Raw genomic sequence first — 25,796 nt, 5'->3', positions numbered from 1 at the left:
TCTGAGATGGGATTTGCTTAATTGGAGATAAAGAAGGTAGCAGTTAGGAGCTGAAGTGTTTCATTTTATTGTTGAGCATTGTTTAACTGGTAATTGTAGGCCATTTCTTTTAAGTTAAAGTTAATTTATACTGTGTTGATAAAGTTTGTTTTAATATACCATATCCCTATTTTGTGTGTGGAGTCACTCCTGGAGAGAAGTATCCTTTCCTCACAACTTTACAAATTGAAAAAATATTGGGGTTTCTGTCTGGTATTCTAGCAAATGTTGGGATCGTAATAACATTCCAAAAAATACTCAGAATATTTGGGAATTTCCTGCCCACAAATTGGCTTCTGTGTTTTCTTATATTACAACACCGATTACACTTCAAATGGACTGCATTGGCTGTAAAGCTCTGAGATGTTGAGTGAACATAAAAGGCATGATATAAATACAAAATGGAAAATGCAATTCCACAATTCAATAATTTGTCCTAAAGATGATTAAATATTAGTCCTGATGCAAAAAGTTTTTAGTCATTAGATAAATTAGGAAGTCGTGTAGTTTTAATTTTTAATCAAATGATGGGTTTCCCTTCTCAACGTTGAGGAAATATTCAACTTTTTCTTGGTACTTTTCAACTGGTTAAATTCATGCTCTCAGATCCACAGAATGAATATTTACTAATGCACAAAACGCACAGTCATTTGCTTTGTCATTATCAGTTTAATTAGACATTTGAATCGTTTAAAAAGGTTCATAATGCTTATTACAATAGGGTGTGAATAATTTATTAGTGAGATCAACATCCATCCTCCTGGGACACCTGTTACCTTAGTGATGGTTCAGAGAAATATGGGTGAACAATTGAAGTAAGTGAATTCATTAGATTGCTGTCATTAAGATTGAATGCAATTCACAAAGACTATATATGTTACTTTACATTCATGGTTAGATTTTAAAGTAATTTTGTCATTATAGATCATGGTAACTAATCCTGATATTATGCCATGAACTGTGGTGTTCTGTACACAAGCTGCTGTTGATTAAGCCAAAGGTACAGATGTTTGAATGAAGGTTAAATTGAGTAAATCTTTTAATTAAAAAGCTAAATTGAATGTGTAATTTTTTGTGTCAAACCTTGATGCGTTTCATGGGTTTGAGGGATGCAGGATTGCAGCATGTGTTATAGCTGCTAGCATCCTCCTAATACTTCTGAAGCAAACAACATTGTTAGGTAGAATTTTAGGAAGCTATCTTCAGTATTACGAGATTGGGAAAAGCATGAGCGAAGTGCAACTGGAATATTTGGATAGTTCAGCTGTTTTAAGTAAACTTGCAGACAAAATCATTCCTGTTAAATTTTGTTGAAAGGTGTGACGATAAAATAAGATATCTTGTTTTAAACCTGTGAAAATTTTTGTCTAAAATTATCACAGGAAAAATATGAACATTTTCTGTTGCCAAACACCTTCCTGGAAATCCTTGCTGAATTTTGGCTTTCAGAGCCGACATGCCTGTCATATTCCCAGAACATTAAGTGTTGCTTAGTTCCTACAGGCATGCTTCCCTCCCGCTGAGAGTGTGCGTGATGGTAATTACGATTAGCAACATAGGGCAGAATTATCTCATTTTGAGACTAAGCGCTCTGGCGGGGGTGGGAATGTAGAGTGTTTTTTGTTGCGGAGACAGCAGGAAAATGCCAAATCTTCCGACCCTGACCTAATTAATTATGCACCTGGGTGTTTTGTGCCGTATTCTGTGGAAGGGCTGGCCTTGGCAGGGCAGGTCTGGATGGCATGTAGTCTGCCATCCTCTCCAGGTGTCATTTTGAAAAGGCGTCCAACATCACTGACCCACTATTGATGAAAGAAGGTGGGCGTCCTGAAAATTAAGATGGATCTCTGGCCACATTCTGAGGCTGGAAGATGGAACTCTTCCAGGACACCAAAATCTGGAAGTTCCACCTGCAGATGCATCTCTGACCCACCACTGTGGTGTTCTAGGGTTGCCGTTGGCCTCCATCCTGAGCTCTGGAGGCAGCCCCAGGCATTGTTCAGGTAAATCATGACGCGTGTTTCATGTCGCCTGTCCCATTAACGTGATGCAAATGAGCTTCACGCCGGTGGCTGGTAGATTTTCTGACCCGCCGTGGTGGGCACCAGTGGACGATCCTGCTGTAAATTCACGCTGGCGTTAAACTAATTTCTGGACTTCCCACCAAATTCCCCCTGCACACCCACCATCAAACCCACTGGCAGTGGCCTGGGAGAATTCTGCCCCCAAGCACGCAAGAAATAGGAGCAGGAATAGGCCTTCCAGCTCTTCGAGGTGTTCCGTCTTTCAATAAGGTCATAGGTGGTCTGATCATAGCCTTGCCTCCACTTTTCTGCCTCCTATACCCCTCCCCTAGTCAAAAATCTGTGTAACTCAGCCTTGAATATATTCAACCATCTAGCCTCCACTGCACTCCAGGGTAAAGAATTCCCCCACAAGGGGAAACATCCTCTCAGCATTTACCCTGTCAAGCCCCCTCGGAATATGATCTGTTTCAGTAAGATCATCTCTAATTCTTCTAAACTCCATCAGCACAACCTGCTCAACCTTTCCTCCTAAGACAACACCTTGCAAACGTCTTTCAATTTGATTTGCATCATTTTTGAACAAAAATAAAGTAGATGATGGTGTGTTTTTGAGTGATTCAGGCTGGAACATATATGGCTATTCTTCACCCAGATCTGGCTAGACCACATTAAGCAATGTATTGTGCCTTACTTGCCTCTGCCAAAACCACCTGTGATTGTATGTTCATCATGGAGAACAAAATTAACCAGTTTAGTTTTTTCATTCATCATTTTCTTAAGTCCCTGTTCCTTCCCCATCCACCCTCGCATCCAAGTGCAAGGAACTTATGGATTTCTGTGATACTAAGATTGGATCATTGTGTTCAGGTGCATGTGCTGCTTGACCCACCTTGCATCCCTCTCTGTAGTTTTTCTTTCATGTCCTCTCGTGGTCTCTTCAAGGTGCAATGACCATGACAGCCACCTTGACCCCTTTCCTGTTAAACTGCTGTATCATCCAATTTCCTTCCTGGCCCCCATCTGGCTGATACTGTATTTTATTGTAACTTCACCTCCAGTGCTGTTCCTTCGAGTGTCAAAACAGTTTTCATCACTTCCCTCCTTACTATGGCCCTTATGTATTTGAAAACAGCAGCCTCATCTCCTTTCCATTCCAAATTGAATATATTGTGACCTCTCAAATTCTCCCTTGACATTTTTCCTGCAACTCTGTGTTTCAATCTGTCCAACAGATGCATGTACCTCCCAAAGCACTGACCTGGCACCAATCAAAGTCACAAATTATGTCCTGTGTGTCAGTGACCATGATTCATTTCCCCACCCCACCCCAACTCTCTGCAGCCTTTGACACTGTGGAATATTAATATGGGCACAATTCTGGGTGTGGCTTTTACTTTCACTGATTACAACAGGAGGTATATTGGTTCAGTGATAATGTCCTTATCTCTGGTCCAAAGCTCTGGGTTCAAGTCCCCTGCCAGGACATGTGGGCTACGGAAGAACAGTTCAATTGACTGATAATCAGCTCGAGAATCCTTCCACCACCATGCCACTATTCCCTGAGGGGGGAAAAAAGTGTGTGAAGATATTACTTTTTTAAAAATGATTACACTCACAGTAGAAGCTCGAACCCGGAATGTTTTTTCCTTTAAAATCAAATTAAGAGAACTAGCAGCATCCTTTTTATTATCAATATTAACCTCCAAATATTTAGTGTGAAAATGGGAGGAAATTGTTGGACCCCAAAACAACAAGGGCAATTTCAGGGAAAATTGGCTCAAGCTAGTTTTGATTTTGAACATCTCTAAAACCGACGAAGATAACTGGATGCTTTTAAGTACAGTCCACCTGAATGACAGCTCACAATGAATTAGGTTGATGGAGACCATTTTTGTGGAGTTCATAATCAGACTCTCACTTAACCTCTAATAGTTATTTATTAAATTAAAATTGAAGATGATGTTTATTGTGCCTTCAACCACTTGCCTCTAGGATGGTGAGATAATAAAAATCATTTATGTACATTATGCATATCGATAATGCACAGGGGAACAGTTGTGATTCTGCATTTAGTGAATAGTGCCCTTGGTGCGTGACCTGAGTCGATCTTTGATGGATAACACCAGTCCTCAGGCAGCTATTAGTGTGGTAACCATAGGTGCACTGCTGTCGGTATTCGGCATTTAATAGAAATGACAGATTGATGCAGTGTATAGACCTCAAAGCAGGACCTTTAAATGAAGAAACAAATTGCATTCTTTTGCTCCTTTTCCTGATGAATCAAGGGCAGATATCTAAATATATTTCATCTATGACATGAATGAAGTACATATAGCCAGACACATGCATGGATGTGTTATGGATTCAACATGCATCCTTAATCCAATTTGATTGGTAAGGCTCCATTTCAGGAGCTGCTTTTGCCAATTCAACATCTGAAAATATTCCACAAATTTATTGGTGCAAATGAGTATAAAAGGATTTTAAGGATCCATAATAATATTCCCTCAACTGTCAGATTTTTTTGAAAGAAGTATTTCTACTCTGGTTGGATTGTTCCACCAACATCTCTGAAGAGACATCAAACCTGTTTCAGCTGATCGTTGGGTGAACTTGCCAAATTATCAATTAAATTTGAACTTCGAGTGTGGAAGGTAGTGTACATTTTTAAAATGTTTCGCAGTGTGTTAAGCCAGAGTACTTGGAAAGATTTGGTCGAAATTATAACGTTGACTGTGCACAGATGGATTGAAGAAATTACTGGGGGAGACTTGTTCGCTGTTGCACCCATTTCCTGAGATAGAAAATAAGTGTGGGAGGGGAGTTAATTTGTATACTGAATCTATGCTGGAAGTGAATGAGTTACCAATTAGTAACCAGCAAATTCAAAATGTTCAGGGTGCCACACTAAAATAGGCATTGCACCCCAGGAATATTCCAATCTTGGAATTATAGAATTAACAGTACAGAAGGAGGCCATTCAGCCCATCGAGTCTGCAACAGATCTTACAAAGAGCATCCCACTTAAGTCCACACCGCTACCCTAGCCCCGTAACCCAACCTAACCTTTATGGACATTAAGGGTAATTTAACATGGCCAATCCACCAAACTGCACATCTTTGGACTGTGGGAGGAAACCGGAGCACCCAAAGGAAACCACGCAGACATGGGGAGAACGTGCAGACTCCCTGAATCAAGGCCCAGAAACCTGTTTTTCTACCATAATCCCAAATTGGGCATCAACTGGGCCTTTGGGAGTTTTGTGCAGTTTTTCTTTTGGTCCCTAGTGGCCTAGCTCGTGATCCTTAAAAGGGCTGCTGGGGGCAGCCAATGAAAAGGTAAGTAATGTAACTTATTTTTGCGCTGATGTGAGGAGTGTACATCCTGTCTAGGCTACACAACAGAACTGCATCTAGCTGGCAGGCAGTGCTTTCATTCTTCCTGCTTTCTTCCTCTCCCCCAGAATTTATCTGGTGACCAAGCTTGAAGCTCTTTTCTGAATCTCCAAATGCCAAGCTGCATCAGGATGCACAATTGGTGCCTGCAACTCACCTGTGTTTTATAGAAATGATTCCAGTGGTATAATTGACACCAAGCCTCACCCTGATGTATTCAGCATGTTTTTCAGGTGCGGCAACAATTTTGTGTCAGTTTCCTAGTATTAATAGAATTTCTTGGTCACTATTTTGCTTTTCTAACACATCTCAGATAAGTTAGCTACTTCGTACAGTTCTGTAACTCGTTTGTTGGATGTGAATAACCGTAGTACAAAACGATTCATTCGTCAAAATTAGAATTTTAAATATTTTTGTTTTGTTTTCACCTTATCCCCATGGGATGTGAGTTGCCTGAATTTGGAATCTGTTCATGGAATAATAAGCAGGTTCACGAGGTTGATTCCTGGGATGAAGGGTTGTCTTACGAGGAAAGCTTGAGCAGGGTGGCCTGAACTCATTTGAGTTTAGAAGAATAAGAGGTGATCTCATTGAAACATAGAAGATTCTGAGGGGGCTTGACATGATAAATGTTGAGAGGATATTTCCCCTTTTGGGGAAATCTAGAACTAGAGGACACAGTTCAAAGCTGAGGTGAGAGGAAATTGATTCTGAGGGTTGTTAGGGTCTTTACAATTCACTGCCCAAGAGAGCAATGGAGGCTAAGTCATTGAATATATTCCAAGCTAAACTGGACAGATTTTTGATCTACAAGGGTCATGGGGGGCAGGCAGGAAGGTGGAGTTACGGCCACAATCAGATTAGCCATGATTATTGAATAGCAGAGCAGGTTGAAGGGGCCAAATGGCCTACTCCTAGATCTTGATAGGTTTTTCTGAAGTCTGTGCAGTTTTTCTGAAGTTTATGGTGTGATGTGTTTACAAGTCTTTTAATAACATTGTGCTTTTTTGCTGTTAATTCTGACACTACAAAATGAACATTTTAATTTAAAAAAAATTAATCTCAAACAGCACCACTAAAACAGCCTGTCTGGTCAATTATTGCTGTTTGCAGTACCTTGTTTTATGCAATTTAAAGTGCTCTGTTTCCTGACATTACAACTGTGATTGCATCTCAGAAGTAATTAATTGCTCATGAAGCACTTTGGGACAGCCTGTGAATGTGAAAGGTGCTAGAGAAATATAACTCTTTTTTTCTTGTTTCTGTGGTACCCATTTCAAATTGGGGAGCAAAGCTAAGCAAATGTAACATTTTTGGAAAAAGGGACATTGTTAAGATTCTGGAAACAAATAGAATAATAAAAGCGGGAATTGAATCTTATTTATGACAAAATAATTAGAGGACATATGTACAAAACTGGACAGGCCACGCAAAGTTATGGCCACCAGTGCAGACCTTACCTGACTCACTGAAGCATCTTCACCACTTGCAAGGCACAAGTTAAGACTATGATGCAATGCTCTCCCTTTGCGTGGAGGGATACAGCTGCAACAGTGCTCAAGAAGCTTGGCACCATCCACCCTTTCCACTGTATACTATCTATAGGTGACTTCTTTGGCAATATCACCCAAACCCGTGAATTCTTCACCGAGAAAGACAAGAGCAGCAGGTGCATGGGAACATTATCAGCTTCTAACTTGAGCTATATACCTCTTCCTTCATCATTGCCAGGTCAAAATCCCGGAACCTCCTACCTAAAGGCCCTGTGGAAATACAGGGAATACATCACACAAACTACAGTGGAGCAGGATCATCACTTTCTCAGAGCAACTAGGGCGGACAATAATAACCAGCCTTGCCACATTCCTGCTCCGATTCTGAAAATGAACGAAGTAACTAACTAACCAAAAATGACAGTGAAGATTATAAAAGTTCCCCATCTAGTTGAACATACTTCCAGCAATAGCAGCCTTGGTTTGACAGAGCTGATGTCTTAACGTTGATTGGGTAAGATGCTGTCTTCCTAATCCATTGGGCAGTGCAGATTGTTTTTGAACCCTGACCTTGCCACTGGGATTTTGTTGGATGTTAACCTTGCAGTATTGTATCCAGTTGGACAAAGCCTGACCGATTGACTCACTTTAGAAGAGGCTTTCATTTTCCATTCCTTACAAATCCTTTAGCAAGTCTATCTTTTCCCTGTTTTCAAGTTACTTGTCTACTGTTACTTAAATGTAGATATCAGGAACAAAACTTGAGATATGATATTAGCACTCAATTTCATCATGGGCATGTTTCATTGAAATGGTCTAAAATGTTTCCCCCAACTTGAAAAAGCAAGTTAGAGGGAGCTCAAGTTTGTTAAAGTTAATCAACTCATTCTTTCAAGACTGCAAGTCTCTTTCCTCACTTGTAAATTCCACTGTGTGCTCCTCAAGACCCTTACTTAACAGCTTCTAATCTCTTGGATCATCCCATTACTGTTGGTAAACTCCAGACCTGTCTTCCGTGCTATAAAATCTCAGCACTTTCACCGGGCACCAAAATATTGTTATGGACCAGGCTTTAGAAATATCCAAACTATATCATGGAGTTCACCTGACCTACAGCTGTTTATTAATTTTGGTTGTGAGGAGCAGAAGAGCCTACCTTTCAGGTGTTATTCAACAGAGGCACTTTTAATCAAAAACAAAGTTTATTCTAAGAATTTAGTTAACATTTTTATAAGCGCAAACATAAATACCCCACACAGCTACAGTACTATATGTATAACCCTTAATAAATTTCCCCCTTAAGCTGTTCCAATTTAATACCAAGATTCCATAAACCAGAAAACCCTTTTCAAAGGTGTGGCCCAGCACACACAACTCACGATCTGGTATTGACACTCTTTTTCCTTTTCAAAACAGCAGGTTTGAATTCCTTCCAGAAAGCAAGTATTTATTTTCAAGTTATCGAGTAATCTGGAAAGAGCTTTAAAACTGAAGGTAGCGAGACACGCCAAGATACTTGTCTGTCTGAATACAGCAGCCAAATGTGAAAACGAAAGTAAAAAGACTCGAGCCACCAAAACAAGCCCAAACCAAAACAAAAGTAAAACTCAGAGCCACAGCCCAGCTCCACCCACACAATGACATCACTGACGCCCTGTGATAAGACACAAACATTTCTTAAAGGGACACTGCCATGACAATATATATTTTCTGTAGGCTTTCTGCAATTTCCCTGAGGGCTGTTTTTTTGGTCTTCATGGGGCCTTTGAGGGTAAAGCAAATCTAAATAGACTGAACTGCTCTAAAAGCAGGAATTTGCAAACTTGCAGTGCGCCTCTATTAAAAGATGTTAAAGAAATGAGAAATTTGGTGCTGGGCAGGTGGCCAAGAATCCAGAACAATTAAACAGTTTTCCTTCATTTGCATCCCTCCCACCTGTCATTCTCCAGTGACTCATATTAAAGCAAACTCGAGGCCTAAATGTCAGACTTGTCTGGATCCACGAGTCTCCTAGGGTCGATTCGTCCATCTGGCCTGTGGCAGGTTTGGTGGCAGGTGGGAGCGGAGAATCTGGCTTGAAGCGAAAAGTCAGAAGCCCATAAAATCATGTTGCAATTCTCCCATGTGCTTTACAGTCAGTGAAATACTTCTGAAAACTAGTTACTCTAGTAACACGTTAAACACGGCAATAGCCAATTTGTGTGGCGCAAAGTCCCTAAACTGCAATGAAATTAATATCATTTGTTTCATTGACTGAAGCATAAATGTTGGCCAGCATAGCTGAAGAATCAGCTCCTCTTAATGCAGTGTGATGATTTATTCCCACCTGAGAGGGTAGAAAGGACTTTGGTTTAACATCTGAAAAATACTTCCAGATGTGTAGAACTCCCTCATTACTGTACAGAAGTGTCAGCCTAGATTAAGGTGATCAGGACTCTAGAGTGGGTTAAAAAGAACCCAGATTATTTTGAGGTGAGAGTGTTGCAACTTATATTGGATCCAGTGATGGGGAATATACCTGAACAGATGAAGAAAGTAAAAATAAGGGAACATCTGCGCAATAATGACCATGATGTGCATTTTAAATCCGTTTCAACCTTTTTTATGGCATGGCACAGCTTTATGCGACAAAAAACTTCAAGGCACGTCTCCTATTTTCTCGAACTGAACTGTCCTCTCGCAAAAGCCTTTTATCTCTAAAACCTCCATAGAACATGACAAGCCACCATTTAATACAATTTTCATTAGTTTAAGAAGTTTACAATGAAAGCCTTATTGCAATTTGCATGTCAAATACAATACTGGAGCCCGTTTCTCCTATTCCTAGCTTTATTGGTTCCTGTTTCTTTCTTCTGTCTTCTTCCCTTACTCGGAATTTTGTTCTTTTTTACTTCACACTCCCTTCTCTCCTGTATTTTTTTTCAACCTCTCCCTGTGTCCCTTGCTTCTCCCGGGTTTCTGTGCCTTTTTGTGTTTTTACGATTGCGCACGGGGCCTTTGTCTTCAACTCCGTGGTCAGCATCTCCATTTCCCAAAGAACCTGGGACTTCCATCTTGGATTTCTCTGATATTTTCATGACACCACTATTTTCATGACAATGGCAGATTTGGAATCCCACCATGAATTTGCATCCCGCTAATTGGGTACAGATGAAGGCATGACCAGAATCTTCTTCCCAAGCCCGATTCTCTGCAACAACAGCCGGGAAACATGCTGGTCAAGAATACGTCTGGAACAATGTGGCGCGCAGAAGTTGGGACTTCACCTGAAGAATGCCTGGGACTGTCGTGGGATTCGGGATGGAGGGTGGCAGTAAACCTGAACTGTGGAATACCACAGCAGTGGGTGGGGGGAGCATCTTTTAGGCAAATCATTCAGTTTTGGTGTCATTGAGGAGGTCCATATTCCAGCCTCATTCCTGTAGATGCATCTTCTTTTTCAGGTGGTCTATCTTCTTTCTTCAACGGCGGGTCTGTGATTTTGGGCGCCCTTTAAATATGCCATCCAGATATGATGACAGGACATGCACCATCAAGCTTGCCTGCCATGAAATAAGGCGCTGAGGCATATTTAATTAGGTCAGGGCTGGAAGATAGGGCGTGGTTTCCCGTCGGCCTCCACAGAGTGAAACACTCCCCGTTTCCACCCCCGCACCCAACGCAAGACTTGGTGCCAGATGAGAGAATTCCGGCCAATGTTTGTAGAAAGGGAAAAGGCGTGTATTGCAGCGGTGGTGAGAGTCCACCTTTGGCTGGTGATGGGACCTTCGGGTTCCGCCGCTGTCAAAGGGGTTTCCCATTGTCTATACCATCCGTTGTCAGCCGGAAAATCCCATCCACTGTATTTATTTTTTAAAAACCTATAAGAATTCTGATTGTTAAATCACTTGTACTGAAACACTGTGTGGCACGGTGGTGCAGTGGTTAGCACTGCTGCCTCACAGCGGCAGGGAACCGGGTTTGATTCCTGCCTTGGGTGACTGTCTATGTGGGGTTTGCACTTTCTCCCTGTGCCTGCGTAGGTTTCTTGCGGGTGCTCCAGTTTCCTCCCACAGTGCAAAGATGTGTAGGTTAAGTGGATTGGCCATGATGAAAATCACCCCTTAGTGGGGTTATGAGGATAGGGTGGGGGGTTGGGCCCATGTAGAGTACTCTTTCAGAGGGCCGTGTAGACTTGATGGGCTGAATGACTGTCTTCTGCACTATAGGAATTCTATTCTATGAAGCAATACCTCTTGATATCCTTTTTGCCAGAGAACGAGGTGTCGTCACTTAAATAGTGTCGTCAAGGTGAACGTTTGGTTGCTGATGAGTTTGGTTGCCATATCAACTAGAAAATCACAAGCTTTAACAAGAATTACTAGCATTCGATGTACAGAATTAAATGATCCAAATTTATCCTATTGTGTGTTTCAACACAAAACTGGATTTTACATTAGGAGTTGTGGATTGGAGATAATTGAAAAGAGGAATTGAAGGATTGATCATGCCTTTTACTGGTTGTAGAACTATGACCCATCTCCTGTATCTCTGCTCTCACCCCTCCCAGAACCAGGATAGGCTTCCCCTTGTCTTCACTTTTCACCCCACCAGCCTCCGCACTCAAAGAATCAACCCCTTCCAGTTCTGCCGACTCCAGCATCATGTCACCACCAAACACATCTTCCCCTCACTCCCTGTCAGCATTCCGCAGGGACTGTTCCCTCTGGGATACCCTGGTCCACTCCTCCATCACCCCCAACGCATCACCCTCTTCCCATGCAATCACAGAGGGTATAACATGTACCCTTTACATCTTCCTTGCTCACCATCCAAGGGCCAAAACACTCCTTTCAGGTGAGGCATTGCTTCATGTGAACCCCCTTCAGTTTGGTCCATTGCTTTCGCTGCTCCCAATGTGGTAAACTCTACATGTGAGAGACTCAATGCAGACTGGGTGACCGCTTTGCAGAGCACCTTCAGTCCGTCCGCAAGTAGGACCCAGACCTTCCTGTCGCTTGCTATTTCAACTCACCGGCCTGCTATCATGTCCACATGTCTGTCCTTGGCCTGCTGCAATGTTCCAGTGAAGGCCAACACAAACTGGAGGAACAGCACCTCATCTTCTGATTAATCACGTTACAGCCTTCCGGAATTAACGTTGAGTTCAACATTGTCCAACTGTGAACGCTCTCCACTTTCATCCCACTTTTATTTCTATCAATTCATTTTAATTTCTCCAATCAATCCGTTTTCCCTCACCATTGCCCCCCTCCCCCACCTTTCTCTATTCCACTCGGGCCATAAGAACATAAGAACTAGGAGCAGGAGTAGGCCATCTGGCCCCTCGAGCCTGCTCCACCATTCAATGAGATCATGGCTAATCTTTTGTGGACTCAGCTCCACTTTCCGGCCCGAACACCATAACCCTTAATCCCTTTATTCTTCAAAAAACTATCTCTCTTTATCTTAAAAACATTTAATGAAGGAGCCTCTACTGCTTCACTGGGCAAGGAATTCCATAGATTCACAACCCTTTGGGTGAAGAAGTTCCTCCTAAACTCAGTCCTAAATCTACTTCCCCTTATTTTGAGGCTATGCCCCCTAGTTCTGCTTTCACCCGCCAGTGGAAACAACCTGCCCACATCTATCCTATCTATTCCCTTCATAATCTTATGTTTCTATAAGATCCCCCCCTCATCCTTCTAAATTCCAACGAGTACAGTCCCAGTCTACTCAACCTCTTCTCGTAATCCAACCCCTTCAGCTCTGGGATTAACCTAGTGAATCTCCTCTGCACACCCTCCAGTGCCAGTACGTCCTTTCTCAAGTAAGGAGACCAAAACTGAACACAATACTCCAGGTGTGGCCTCACTAACACTTTATACAATTGCAGCAGTACCTCCCTAGTCTTAAACTCCATCCCTCTAGCAATGAAGGACAAAATTCCATTTGCCTTCTTAAACACTTGTTGCACCTGTAAACCAACTTTTTGCGACTCATGCACTAGCACACCCAGGTCTCTCTGCACAGCAGCATGTTTTAATATTTTATCATTTAAATAATAATCCCTTTTGCTGTTATTCCTACCAAAATGGATAACCTCACATTTGTCAACATTGTATGCCATCTGGCAGACCCTAGCCCATTCACTTAACCTATCCAAATCCCTCTGCAGACTTCCAGTATCCTCTGCACTTTTTGCTTTACCACTTATCTTAGTGTCGTCTGCAAACTTGGACACATTGCCCTTGGTCCCCAACTCCAAATCATCTATGTAAATTGTGAACAGTTGTGGGCCCAACACTGATCCCTGAGGGACACCACCAGCTACTGATTGCCAACCAGAGAAACACCCATTAATCCCCACTCTTTGCTTTCTATTAATTAACCAATCCTCTATCCATGCTACTACTTTCCCCTTAATGCCATGCATCTTTATCTTATGCAACAACCTTTTGTGTGGCACCTTGTCAAAGGCTTTCTGGAAATCCAGATATACCACATCCATTGGCTCCCCGTTATCTACCGCACTGTTAATGTCCTCAAAAAATTCCACTAAATTAGTTAGGCACGACCTGCCCTTTATGAACCCATGCTGCATCTGCCCAATGGGACAATTTCCATCCAGATGCCTCGCTATTTCTTCCTTGATGATAGATTCCAGCATCTTCCCTACTACCAAAGTTAAGCTCACTGGCCTATAATTACCCGCATTCTGCCTATCTCCTTTTTTAAACAGTGGTGTCACGTTTGCTAATTTCCAATCCGCCGGGACCACCCCAGAGCCTAGTGAATTTTGGTAAATTATCACTAGTGCATTTGCACTTTCCCTAGCCATCTCTTTTAGCACTCCGGGATGCATTCCATCAGGTCCAGGAGACTTGTCTACCTTTAGCCCCATTAGCTTGCCCATCACTACCTCCTTGGTGATAACAATCCTCTCAAGGTCCTCACCTGTCATAGCCTCATTTCCATCAGTCACTGGCATGTTTTTTGTGTCTTCCACTGTGAAGACCGACCCAAAATTCTGTTCAGTTCCTCAGCCATTTCCTCATCTCCCATTATTAAATCTCCCTTCTCATCCTCTAAAGGACCAATATTTACCTTAGCCACTCTTTTTTGTTTTATGTATTTGTAGAAACTTTTACTATCTGTTTTTATATTCTGAGCAAGTTTACTCTCATAATCTATCTTACTCTTTATAGCTTTTTTAGTAGCTTTCTGTTGCCCCCTAAAGATTTCCCAGTCCTCTAGTCTCCCACTGATCTTTGCTACTTTGTATGTTTTTTCCTTCAATTTGATACTCTCCCTTACCTCCTTAGATATCCACGGTCGATTTTCCCTCTTTTTACCGTCCTTCCTTTTTGTTGGTATAAACCTTTGCTGAGCACTGTGAAAAATCACTTGGAAGGTTCTCCACTGTTCCTCAACTGTTTCACTATAAAGTCTTTGCTCCCAGTCTACCTTAGCTAGTTCTTCTCTCATCCCATTGTAATCTCCTTTGTTTAAGCACAAAACACTAGTGCTTGATTTTACCTTCTCACCCTCCATCTGTATTTTAAATTCCACCATATTGTGATCGCTCCTTCCGAGAGGATCCCTAACTATGAGATCCTGAATCAATCCTATCTCATTACACAGGACCAGATCTAGGACCGCTTGTTCCCTCGTAGGTTCCATTACATACTGTTCTAGGAAACTATCGTGGATACATTCTATAAACTCCTCCTCAAGGCTGCCTTGACCGACCTGGTTAAACCAATCAACATGTAGATTAAAATCCCCCATGATAACTGCTGTACCATTTCTACAAGCATCTGTTATTTCTTTGTTTATTGCCTGCCCCACCATACTGTTACTATTTGGTGGCCTATAGATTACTCCTATCAGTGACTTTTTCGCCTTACTATTCCTGATTTCCACCCAAATGGATTCAACCTTATCCTCCATAGCACCGATGTCATCCCTTACTGTTGCCCGGATGTCATCCTTTTTTAAAAAAAAATATTTTATTGAAAATTTTTGGTCAACCATCACAGTACATTGTGTATCCTTTACACAGTAATATAACAGTATAAATAACAATGACCTGTTTTATAAACGAAGAATAAATAATATATAACTAAAACTAAATGGCAACTGCCTTGTCTCAGATAAACACTCTCCAAAAATATGATTTAACAGTCCAATATACAATTATTTATAGCAACGACCTATACATATTATACATATATATTAACAACCCTGAGAGTCCTTCTGGTCCCCCCCCCCCCCCCCCCCCCCCTGGACTGCTGCTGCTGCCTTCTTCTTTTCCATTCCCTCTATCTTTCTGTGAGGTATTCGACGAACGGTTGCCACCGCCTGGTGAACCCTTGAGCCGATCCCCTTAGGATGAACTTAATCCGTTCCAGCTTTATAAACCCTGCCATGTCATTTATCCAGGTCTCCACCCCCGGGGGCTTGGCTTCCTTCCACATCAACAGTATCCTGCGCCGGGCTACTAGGGACGCAAAGGCCAAAACATCGGCCTCTCTCGCATCCTGCACTCCCGGCTCTTCTGCAACCCCAAATATAGCCAACCCCCAGCTTGGTTCGACCTGGACCCCCACTACTTTCGAAAGCACCTTTGTCACCCCCACCCAGAACCCCTGTAGTGCCGAACATGACCAGAACATGTGGGTATGATTCGCTGGGCTTCTCGAGCATCTCGCACACCTATCCTCTACCCCAAAAAATGTACTGAGCCGTGCTCCAGTCATATGCGCCCTGTGTAACACCTTAAATTGAATCAGGCTTAGCCTGGCACACGAGGACGATGAGTTTACCCTACTTAGGGCATCCGCCCACAGCCCCTCCTCAATCTCCTCCCCAGCTCTTCTTCCCATTTCCCTTTCAGCTCATCTACCATAATCTCCCCCTCGTCCCTCATTTCCCTATATATATATCTGACACCTTACCGTCCCCCACCCATGTCTTTGAGATCACTCTGTCCTGCACCTCATGCGTCGGGAGCTGCGGGAATGCCCTCACCTGTTGCCTCGCAAAAGCCCTCAGTTGCATATACCAGAATGCATTCCCTTGGGGCAACCCATATTTCTCGGTCAGCGCTCCCAGACTTGCGAACTTCCCATCCACAAACAGATCTTTCAGTTGCGTTACTCCTGCTCTTTGCCATATTCCAAATCCCCCATCCATTCTCCCCGGGGCAAACCTATGGTTATTTCTTATCGGGGACCCCACCAAGGCTCCCGTCTTTCCCCTATGCCGTCTCCACTGTCCCCAAATTTTCAAAGTCGCCACCACCACCGGGCTTGTGGTGTATTTCTTCGGTGAGAACGGCAATGGGGCCGTCACCATAGCTTGTAGGCTAGTCCCCCTACAGGACGCCCTCTCCAATCTCTTCCACGCCGCTCCCTCCTCTTCTCCCATCCACTTACTCACCATTGAGATATTGGCGGCCCAGTAGTACTCACTTAGGCTCGGTAGTGCCAGCCCCCCCCTATCCCTACTACGCTGTAAGAATCCCTTCCTCACTCTCGGGGTCTTCCCGGCCCACACAAAACCCATGATACTCTTTTCGATCCTTTTGAAAAAAGCCTTCGTGATCACCACCGGGAGGCACTGAAACACAAAGAGGAATCTCGGGAGGACTACCATTTTAACCGCCTGCACCCTCCCTGCCAGTGAGAGGGATACCATGTCCCATCTCTTGAAGTCCTCCTCCATTTGTTCCACCAATCGCGTTAAATTTAACCTATGCAATGTACCCCAATTCTTGGCTATCTGGATCCCCAAGTAACGAAAGTCCCTTGTTACCTTCCTCAGCGGAAAGTCCTCTATTTCTCTGCTCTGCTCCCTTGGATGCACCACAAACAACTCACTTTTCCCCATGTTCAGTTTATATCCTGAGAATTCTCCAAACTCCCGAAGTGTCCGCATTATCTCTGGCATCCCCTCCGCCGGGTCCGCTACATATAACAACAAATCATCCGCATACAGAGATACCTGGTGTTCTTCTTCTCCTCTAAGTACTCCCCTCCACTTGTTGGAACCCCTCAATGCTATTGCCAGGGGCTCAATCGCCAGTGCAAACAATAATGGGGACAGAGGGCATCCCTGCCTTGTCCCTCTATGGAGCCGAAAGTATGCAGATCCCCGTCCATTCGTGACCACACTCGCCACTGGGGCCCTATACAACAGCTGCACCCATCCAACATACTCATCTCCAAAACCAAATCTCCTCAGCACCTCCCACAGATAATCCCACTCCACTCTATCAAATGTTTTCTCGGCATCCATCGCCACCACTATCTCCGCTTCCCCCTCTGGTGGGGGCATCATCATTAGCCCTAGCAGCCTCCGTATATTCGTATTCAGCTGTCTCCCCTTCACAAACCCAGTTTGGTCCTCATGGACTACCCCCGGGACACAATCCTCTATCCTCATTGCCATTACCTTGGCCAGAATCTTAGCGTCTACATTTAGGAGGGAAATAGGTCTATAGGACCCGCATTGCAGCGGGTCCTTTTCCTTCTTTAGGAGAAGCGATATCGTTGCCTCAGACATAGTTGGGGGAAGCTGTCCCCTTTCCTTTGCCTCATTAAAGGTCCTCATCAGTAGCGGGGCGAGCAAGTCCACATATTTCCTGTAAAATTCAACTGGGAATCCATCCGGTCCCGGAGCCTTCCCCGTCTGCATGCTCCTAATTCCTTTCACTACTTCCTCTATTTCAATCTGTGCTCCCAGTCCCACCCTTTCCTACTCCTCCACCTTGGGAAATTCCAGCCGGTCCAGAAAGCCCATCATTCTCTCCCTCCCATCCGGGGGTTGAGCTTCGTATAATTTTTTATAAAATGCCTTGAACACTCCATTCACTCTTTCCGCTCCCCGCTCCATCTCTCCTTCCTCATCCCTCACTCCCCCTATTTCCCTCGCTGCTCCCCTTTTCCTCAATTGGTGGGCCAGCAACCTGCTCGCCTTCTCCCCATATTCGTACTGTACACCCTGTGCCTTCCTCCACTGTGCCTCTGCAGTACCCGTTGTCAGCAAGTCAAATTCTACGTGTAGCCTTTGCCTTTCCCTGTACAGTCCCTCCTCCGGTGCCTCCGCATATTGCCTGTCCACCCTCAGAAGTTCTTGCAGCAACCGCTCCCGTTCCCTACTCTCCTGCTTTCCTTTATGTGCCCTTATTGATATCAGCTCCCCTCTAACCACTGCCTTCAGCGCCTCCCAGACCACTCCCACCTGGACCTCCCCATTATCATTGAGTTCCAAGTACTTTTCAATGCACCCCCTCACCCTTACACACACCCCCTCATCTGCCATTAGTCCCATGTCCATTCTCCAGGGTGGACGCCGTTCTTTTTCCTCTCCTATCTCCAAGTCCACCCAATGTGGAGCGTGATCCGAAATGGCTATAGCCGTATACTCCGTTCCCCTCACCTTCGGGATCAACGCCCTTCCCAAAACAAAAAAGTCTATTCGCGAATAGACTTTGTGGACATAGGAGAAAAACGAAAACTCCTTACTCCTAGGTCTGCTAAATCTCCACGGGTCTACTCCTCCCATCTGCTCCATAAAATCTTTAAGCACCTTGGCTGCTGCCGGCCTCCTTCCAGTCCTGGACCTCGACCTGTCCAGCCCTGGTTCCAACACCGTATTGAAATCTCCCCCCATTACCAACTTTCCCACCTCTAGGTCTGGGATGCGTCCTAGCATACGCCTCATAAAATTGGCATCATCCCAGTTCGGGGCATATACGTTTACCAAAACCACCGTCTCCCCCTGTAGTTTGCCACTCACCATCACGTATCTGCCCTCGCTATCCGCCACTATAGTCTTTGCCTCAAACATTACCCGCTTCCCCACTAATATAGCCACCCCCCTGTTTTTCGCATCTAGCCCCGAATGGAACACCTGCCCCACCCAACCTTTGCGTAGTCTCACCTGGTCTATCAGTTTCAAGTGCGTTTCCTGTAACATAACCACGTCTGCCTTAAGTTTCTTAAGGTGTGCGAGTACCCGTGCCCTCTTTATCGGCCCGTTCAGCCCTCTCACGTTCCACGTGATCAGCCGGGTTGGGGGGCTTTTTAACCCCCTCCCCTTGTCGATTAGCCATCCCCTTTTTCCAGCTCCTCACCCGGTTCCCACGCAGCTGTGTCCCCCCCCAGGCGGTGCCCCCCCCCCCCCGCCCATGCCAGCTCCCCCCTCTCCCCAGCAGCAGCAACCCAGTAACTCCCCCCTCCCACCCCCCACTAGATCCCCCACTAGCATAGTTACACCCCCCATGTTGCTCCCAGAAGTCAGCAAACTCTGGCCGACCTCAGCTTCCCCCCGTGACCTCGGCTCGCACCGTGCGACGCCCCCTCCTTCCTGCTTCCCTATTCCCGCCATGATTATCATAGCGCGGGAACCGAGCCCGCGCTTCCCCCTTGGCCCCGCCCCCAATGGCCAACGCCCCATCTCCTCCACCTCCTTTCCTCCCCCCACCACCTCCTGTGGAAGAGAGAAAAGTTACCACATCGCAGGATTAATAACATAAAACTCCTCTTTCCCCCTTTTTTACCCCCCTCTTCGCCACCCATACTTGCCCCACCACTTTGTTTCAAACGTTCTTTTTTTAATAACCCGCTCATTCCAATTTTTTTTCCACTATAAAAGTCCACGCCTCATCCGCCGTCTCAAAGTAGTGGTGCCTCCCTTGGTATGTGACCCACAGTCTTGCCGGTTGCAGCATTCCGAATTTTATCTTCTTTTTGTGAAGCACCGCCTTGGCCCGATTAAAGCTCGCCCTCCTTCTCGCCACCTCCGCACTCCAGTCTTGGTATACGCGGATCACCGCGTTCTCCCACTTACTGCTCCGAGTTTTCTTTGCCCATCTAAGGACCATTTCTCTATCCTTAAAATGGAGGAATCTCACCACTATGGCTCTAGGAATTTCTCCTGCTCTCGGTCCTCGCGCCATCACTCGGTATGCTCCCTCCACCTCCAGCGGACCCGCCGGGGCCTCCGCTCCCATTAACGAATGCAGAATCGTGCTCACATATGCCCCGACGTCCGCTCCCTCCGCACCTTCAGGAAGACCATGTATCCTTAGGTTGTTCCTCCTCTCGTTGTTCTCCAGCGCCTCCAGCCTTTCCACACATCGTTTATGGTGTGCCTCGTGCATCTCCGTCTTCACCACCAGGCCCTGTATGTCGTCCTCATTCTCGGCAGCCTTTGCCTTCACGACCCGAAGCTCCCGCTCCTGGGTCTTTTGCTCCTCCTTTAGCCCTTCGATCGCCTGTAATATCGGGGCCAGCAGCTCCTTCTTCATTTCCTTTTTGAGTTCTTCCACGCAGCGTTTCAAAAACTCGTGTTGTTCAGGGCCCCATATTAAACTGCCACCTTCCGACGCCATCTTGGTTTTTGCTTGTTTTCCTTGCCGCTGCTCTAAAGGATCCACCGCAATTATGTCATGTTGATTAATGACATAATCAACATTATCAGGTGTTGATAATGTGCCACTATCAACACCTTTCTTAGCCTTGATCTCTCCAGTTACATTCCCTTTGTCTTTCTGCCCAGGGCATCTTTGTCAATGTCCACTTATCGCTTGCCCCCTATCCTGCCCCACTTCTCCACACCACCCTCAACAACAAATCTGATCCCATTTCCAGTTCTCTCTAACTTTGATGGAGAGTCATTCAGACTCGAAACGTTAGCTCCCTTCTCGCTCCACACATGCTGTCAGGCCTGTTGAGATTTGTCCAGTACTTTCTGAGTTTGTTGTGAAATTATGCTTGTTCTTTAGAAGTATTCTGAACAATTTTGTGTTTTCACTGAGCAAATCCCAAAATCTAGAAATTAATCTGAACCATAGTTGACCAGTTATTTCTATAGTCTGATCTTTTGTGCAAGTTAGCTGAACTATCAACCTGGTAAAAGTGTGGCTGCAGGTTGTCTTGTAATTCCTTAGCAAAATAACCCTCAGTGAAACACAACTGCTGTGATGTAATGTGCTAAATTTTGAACAAAGCAACAAGAATACTAACCATAAGTGTGATTAGAATATAGATCAGAAAGGTGTTTGTGCAAATTTGAAGCATCAGGTTAAGTAATGGTGCAGTGAAAACAGAAAATGCTGGAAATGCTCAGCAGGTTAATTTTTCATGTGGGTGACCTGTCGTTTGATTACTTCAGACTTCCAGCATCTGCAACATTTTGCTTTTGTATTCATGGTGTAATATTTTTTCAGTGAAGTTCCCAAAATACGCAGAGAAATTTGATTGTTTTTACAAATTTGTAATTTTTGTCATAATCTTTGGTTGCCATGGCTGGAATTTGTTGGACGCGGCCAAAGTCCCCCAAACTGCATTTGGCTGGTGGCAAAGTATTAAGGATGGTGGGATGGCCGCAAGAACTACTAGCCCATTGCTGGACTAGCACCTAGAGGATGGGGACACAATCATTAGGACAGGTAAGTGGGGAGGGGTCACTGAGGGAGGTTGGGGGGAGGGTGCAGAAATGCATTCCATGTGCCACGGAATGTTCAAAACTTAGGCCCACCTACACCCACCCCCGAGAGCATGCTGCAAGGTTGCTAGGGTGGGAATGGGCCAATTGGTTTCTGGTGGGTGGCCTTCCCACTGCTGACAAAATAGCATGGTGGTGGAAAGATACAAGGCATCTCCAATGCCTTTCCACACTGTTTTGCCAACCTTCCTGCTTTCTGGTCCATCACCAACAAACCTGGAAAATTCTAACCTCCTCTAGGTGTGAGGTTGGAACTCCACATATGTGGGTAAACAGCATTGCTCCTGCACTTCTGGTGAGGTTATGATGGTGGAGTGGCAACAGCTCCAAAGCCAGATCTAGAATATCACAGCTGACAAGTATAGACTGTGCAGCAGAAGTAAAATGCATTATGGTTGATATGTACGATAACTTGTGTACTGAATATATGAACACCCATTTGGATTGAAAATCCTATAAAAGCATTGAGTCATAAATCTGATGGGGCAGGACATCTCATTGGTATGCCCAGTTAACTAGACATTTTCCTGCACCCTTCAACTTAATTATTTTATCCTGCAAGTTGTTGGAAGAAAAGTTGTTAGCAGCACGGCGAGGATAACAGAACATCAAGGACCTTGTTGAACAATGGGACCAACAGAATATGTCCTTAATTAGTGAGACTTCAGGTTTGAGAACGAAGCTCTTAACTGTGAAGCAGGAATAAATTGAGTGTGAGATTTCAATGTTAAATTGGGTACAGTAAGAAGTCTTACAACACCAGGTTAAAGTCCAACAGGTTTATTTGGAACCGTGAGCTTTCGAAGCATAGCTCCTTCATCAGGCGCTCCGAAAGCTAGTGATTCCACATAAACCTGTTGGACTTTAACCTGATGTTGTAAGACTTCTTACTGTGCCCACCCCAGTCCAATGCCGGCATCTCCACAAATTGGGTACAGATAGAGAAAGAGAGTGAGAAAGAAAGGATTATGAGAAAACTAAAAAACGGGGAAGGAAAATTATGTTAAAAATAACTATTATTTGGAGTGTTTTAAAATCTCCAGCAATTCACTACTCAAAGAAATGCGACTCCACACTTTTAATTGTTCATTTTCTGGACAAGAAAGGCCGATTGACTGTCATGAGCAATTACCACATCATTAAGCTTCTTGCTATTTGTAATGAGTTTACCAGGCAATCAACATGCAAAATAGCAACTTCATTCAGTGCTTCAGTGCAACATGGGAATTTTGCGAGGCTAACAGTGAGATGGCACATATCATCCAGCATCCTGTGCTGATTTGCAGTTTGTGAGGTATCTCTGCCTGACCACAAGTTGCTGATCAGTTTGGACGTTTATAATGTGTCATTCCCTCCTTGCAGCAATGTGGGTGCACCTACGCCACCCCAACTACAGGACCAGAGGGAATCATCTCAGAGTAAGGGGTCATCCATTTACAACAAAGATGAGGGGGAATTTCTTTTCTGAGGGTAGTGAATCTGTGGAATTCTTTACCACAGAGAGCTGCAGAGGCTGGGTCGTTAAGTATGTTCAAGGCTGAGACAGATAGATTTTTAATCAGTGAGTGAATCAAGGGTTATGGGTACAAGGTGGGAAAGTGGAGTTGAGGATTATATCAGATTAACTATGATCTCATTGAATGGTGGAGCAGACTCAATGGGCCGAATGGCCTACTTTTCCTACATTTTATGGCTTATTGATTGAAGGTTGTGACTCACCGTCACCTTCTCAAAGGCAATTTGGGATGGGTAATAAATGCTGGCCTAGCCAGCCAAGTCCACATCCCATGAAATAACTTTTTAAAAAAATTATTTTTTCAGCAAATTCAGCTCCAATAATAGCTTCTGTACTAAGTCCAGCCACCATTAGCTCCTTTTGGTAAGTGAATTCTAATTTAAACCAATACAATACAAAGGTTTTCAATTGTGTGTAATATCTTTAGACATGCTTTAAAAAATGCCTTTAAAAAAATGGCAGAGCTTCATTGTTCTAAATTAAGTTTCCGAATACATTACTGTACTCTCAAATTATTAAATAGGAAGCTTTTTTTCAGGGTCAAGCGTTGGCATAGAGATATAATTTGTGCCGCCTTAATCTTACCCTCAAAGATTTAAATGGCTATCCCTGAGAGAGCAGAAAGTGTTTCATTTCTCACCCTATCTTGGAGAAAAACAACAGAAGATTGTTGCAGAAGATTGTTTTGGTTTGCACAGAATGTGGGAACAGGATAAAGAATAAGTCTTTTTTAATATTTGTTTTAAAGGCATTTTGCATATGTGCATAGAAATAGCAGAAAACCAAAATTCCACAGGAACACAAGCAACCCCTGATGCCAAGCCCACAACTTCCCCCCCTTAGTCTTTCCCCCCTTATCTCCCCCAAACAACGAAAACAAACCCCTAATCCCCACCCCATGCTGACACCTTAATTCACCTAAATCGATGAACCGCTTCCACCTCCAGGTGAACCCCTCCTCTGCCCCCCCTGAAGACGAACTTAACCTCCTCCAAGTGCAGGAATTCTGCCAGGTCGCTCACCCACACTTCCAACTTTGGTGGCTCCGAGTCCCTGCAGCTCAGCAAAATCCGGGCGATGAGGGAGACAAGGGCCAAATCATCAGCCTCTCTCTCCACCAGGACTCCCGGATCTTCCAACACACTAAATATTGCCACCTCTGAACTCGGGGCCACCTCTACGCCCAGAACCTGGGACATGACATCCAAGAACCCCTGCCAGAACCCCCTCAGCTTTGGACATACCCAGAACATGTGGATGTGATTCGTAGCCCCCCCCTGACATCGGCCACACATATCCTCCACCCCTGCAAAGAACCAGCTCATCCTCGCAGCCATCATGTGGGCCCTATGCACCACCATAAATCGGATGAGGCTTAACCTCACACACACGACGAGGATGCGTTCACCCTCCGTAGGGCTGTCTTCCATGTCCTGGTCCTCCTCCCATGTCCCTGCCCTCCCCACCCAACTCCTCCTCCCATTTTCACTTGATCCCCTCCCCAATGTCTTCCTCGGACAACAGCTTGTCTTGCAACACTCCGGAGGCGGCAGCCCCGGGAAGGACGGCACCTCCCTCCTCACAAAGTCCCTCACCTACAGGTATCTGAAGCCATTCCCCTGAAAATGAATAAATGAAAATCGCTTATTGTCACAAGTAGGCTTCAATGAAGTTACTGTGAAAAGCCCCTAGTCGCCACATTCCGGCGCCTGTTCGGGGAGGCTGGTACAGGAATTTAACCGTGCTGCTGGCCTGCCTTGGTCTGCTTTAAAAGCCAGCGATTTAGCCCTGTGCTAAACCAGCCCCTTGAGACAACCTGTACATTTCCTCCAGCTCTTCCGGGCCTGCAAACCTGTCCCCTACAAACAAGACCCTGAAGTCACCTGCCGACACCTCCGGAAAGTCACATCTAGCCATGCCGGCACCAACCTGTGGTTATTGCATATCGGCGCCCACAGCAACGTACCCTCCAACCCGAAGTGTTTCCTGCACTAGTTCCAAACTTGCAGCGTTGAGACCACCACCATGCTCACGGTGTACTGGACCGGCGAAAACGGAAGGGGTGCCAACAACAATGCCCTCAAACCCATCCCCCTACACGACGCAGCCTCTAGCCACTCCCACATCGACCCCTCCTCCACTGCCCATTTGCTCACCAATGCGTTATTCGACACCTAGTGATAGTTCATTAAACACAGCAATGCCAGCCCCCCTCCCCCTCTCCAACAACACCTTCCTCATCCGTGGGGTCTTCCCCAGCCACATAAATCCTGAAATTATCCCATTCAACTTCGCAGAAAAGAATTTGGGAACAAAGATGGGGAGGTTCTGGAACAAGAACCTGGGCAGCATCATCATTTTAACCAGCCAGTGACAACGGCAACACATTTCTACTTAAAGTCCACCTTCATTCCCTCCACTAGTCGTGCCAAATTCAATTTATGCAGCTGTGTGTAACCCCGCGCTACCTGAATCCCGAGATACTGAAAAATCGCCCCCACGACTTCTGGTGGCGGCCATGAAGCAGTAGATCGCACATTTGGTAGCTCCCGCTTGGGATGGACCTTTGGACCTTTCCCACGATTTTTTCTCGGACTTTACTTGAAAAATCGATAGTGGACACGACCGTGAGGAGGAGTCCCACACCAGTGCATGGAGAGGCGGACCAGGAGTGCTCGCAAAGGAAGAAATAGGCGAACAGAAAAGGCTTGGGTTGAAGCTGCAGCGGGAAAAAGCATGGCGGACGAGAGGAGTTCTGGCTCGACGACCCAGTGGTCGACGGAGCAGTTGATGGAAGTTTATCCAAGAGGGCTTCGCCAAGCAGAAACA

At 44.9% G+C, this 25,796-nt stretch overlaps 1 protein-coding gene across 8 annotated transcripts in view; it reads left to right on the top strand.

Moving 5' to 3' along the window:
• The window catches only part of myo3b (myosin IIIB), a 1,137,435-nt gene that overhangs the window by 11,924 nt on the left and 1,099,715 nt on the right, over window positions 1–25,796 (top strand). For 6 of the 8 annotated variants that reach the window (XM_072475846.1, XM_072475848.1, XM_072475844.1 and 3 more), the window contains exon 1: window positions 5,670–5,695. The exons of 1 other annotated variant lie outside the window; for it this stretch is intronic. In XM_072475846.1, coding sequence (XP_072331947.1) covers window positions 5,685–5,695 — 11 coding nt within the window. In that variant the 5' untranslated portion in view covers window positions 5,670–5,684. Of the gene's footprint in view, window positions 1–5,669; window positions 5,696–23,295; window positions 23,331–25,796 lie in introns of those variants that run through there. One more of the 8 variants, XM_072475850.1, reaches the window with a different exon arrangement.

This window comes from Scyliorhinus torazame, chromosome 2, assembly GCF_047496885.1.
Source record: "Scyliorhinus torazame isolate Kashiwa2021f chromosome 2, sScyTor2.1, whole genome shotgun sequence".
Classification (NCBI taxonomy): domain Eukaryota; kingdom Metazoa; phylum Chordata; class Chondrichthyes; order Carcharhiniformes; family Scyliorhinidae; genus Scyliorhinus; species Scyliorhinus torazame.
The sequence above is the reverse complement of the archived record's forward strand: the minus strand, read 5'-3'. Positions and strand labels throughout refer to the sequence as shown.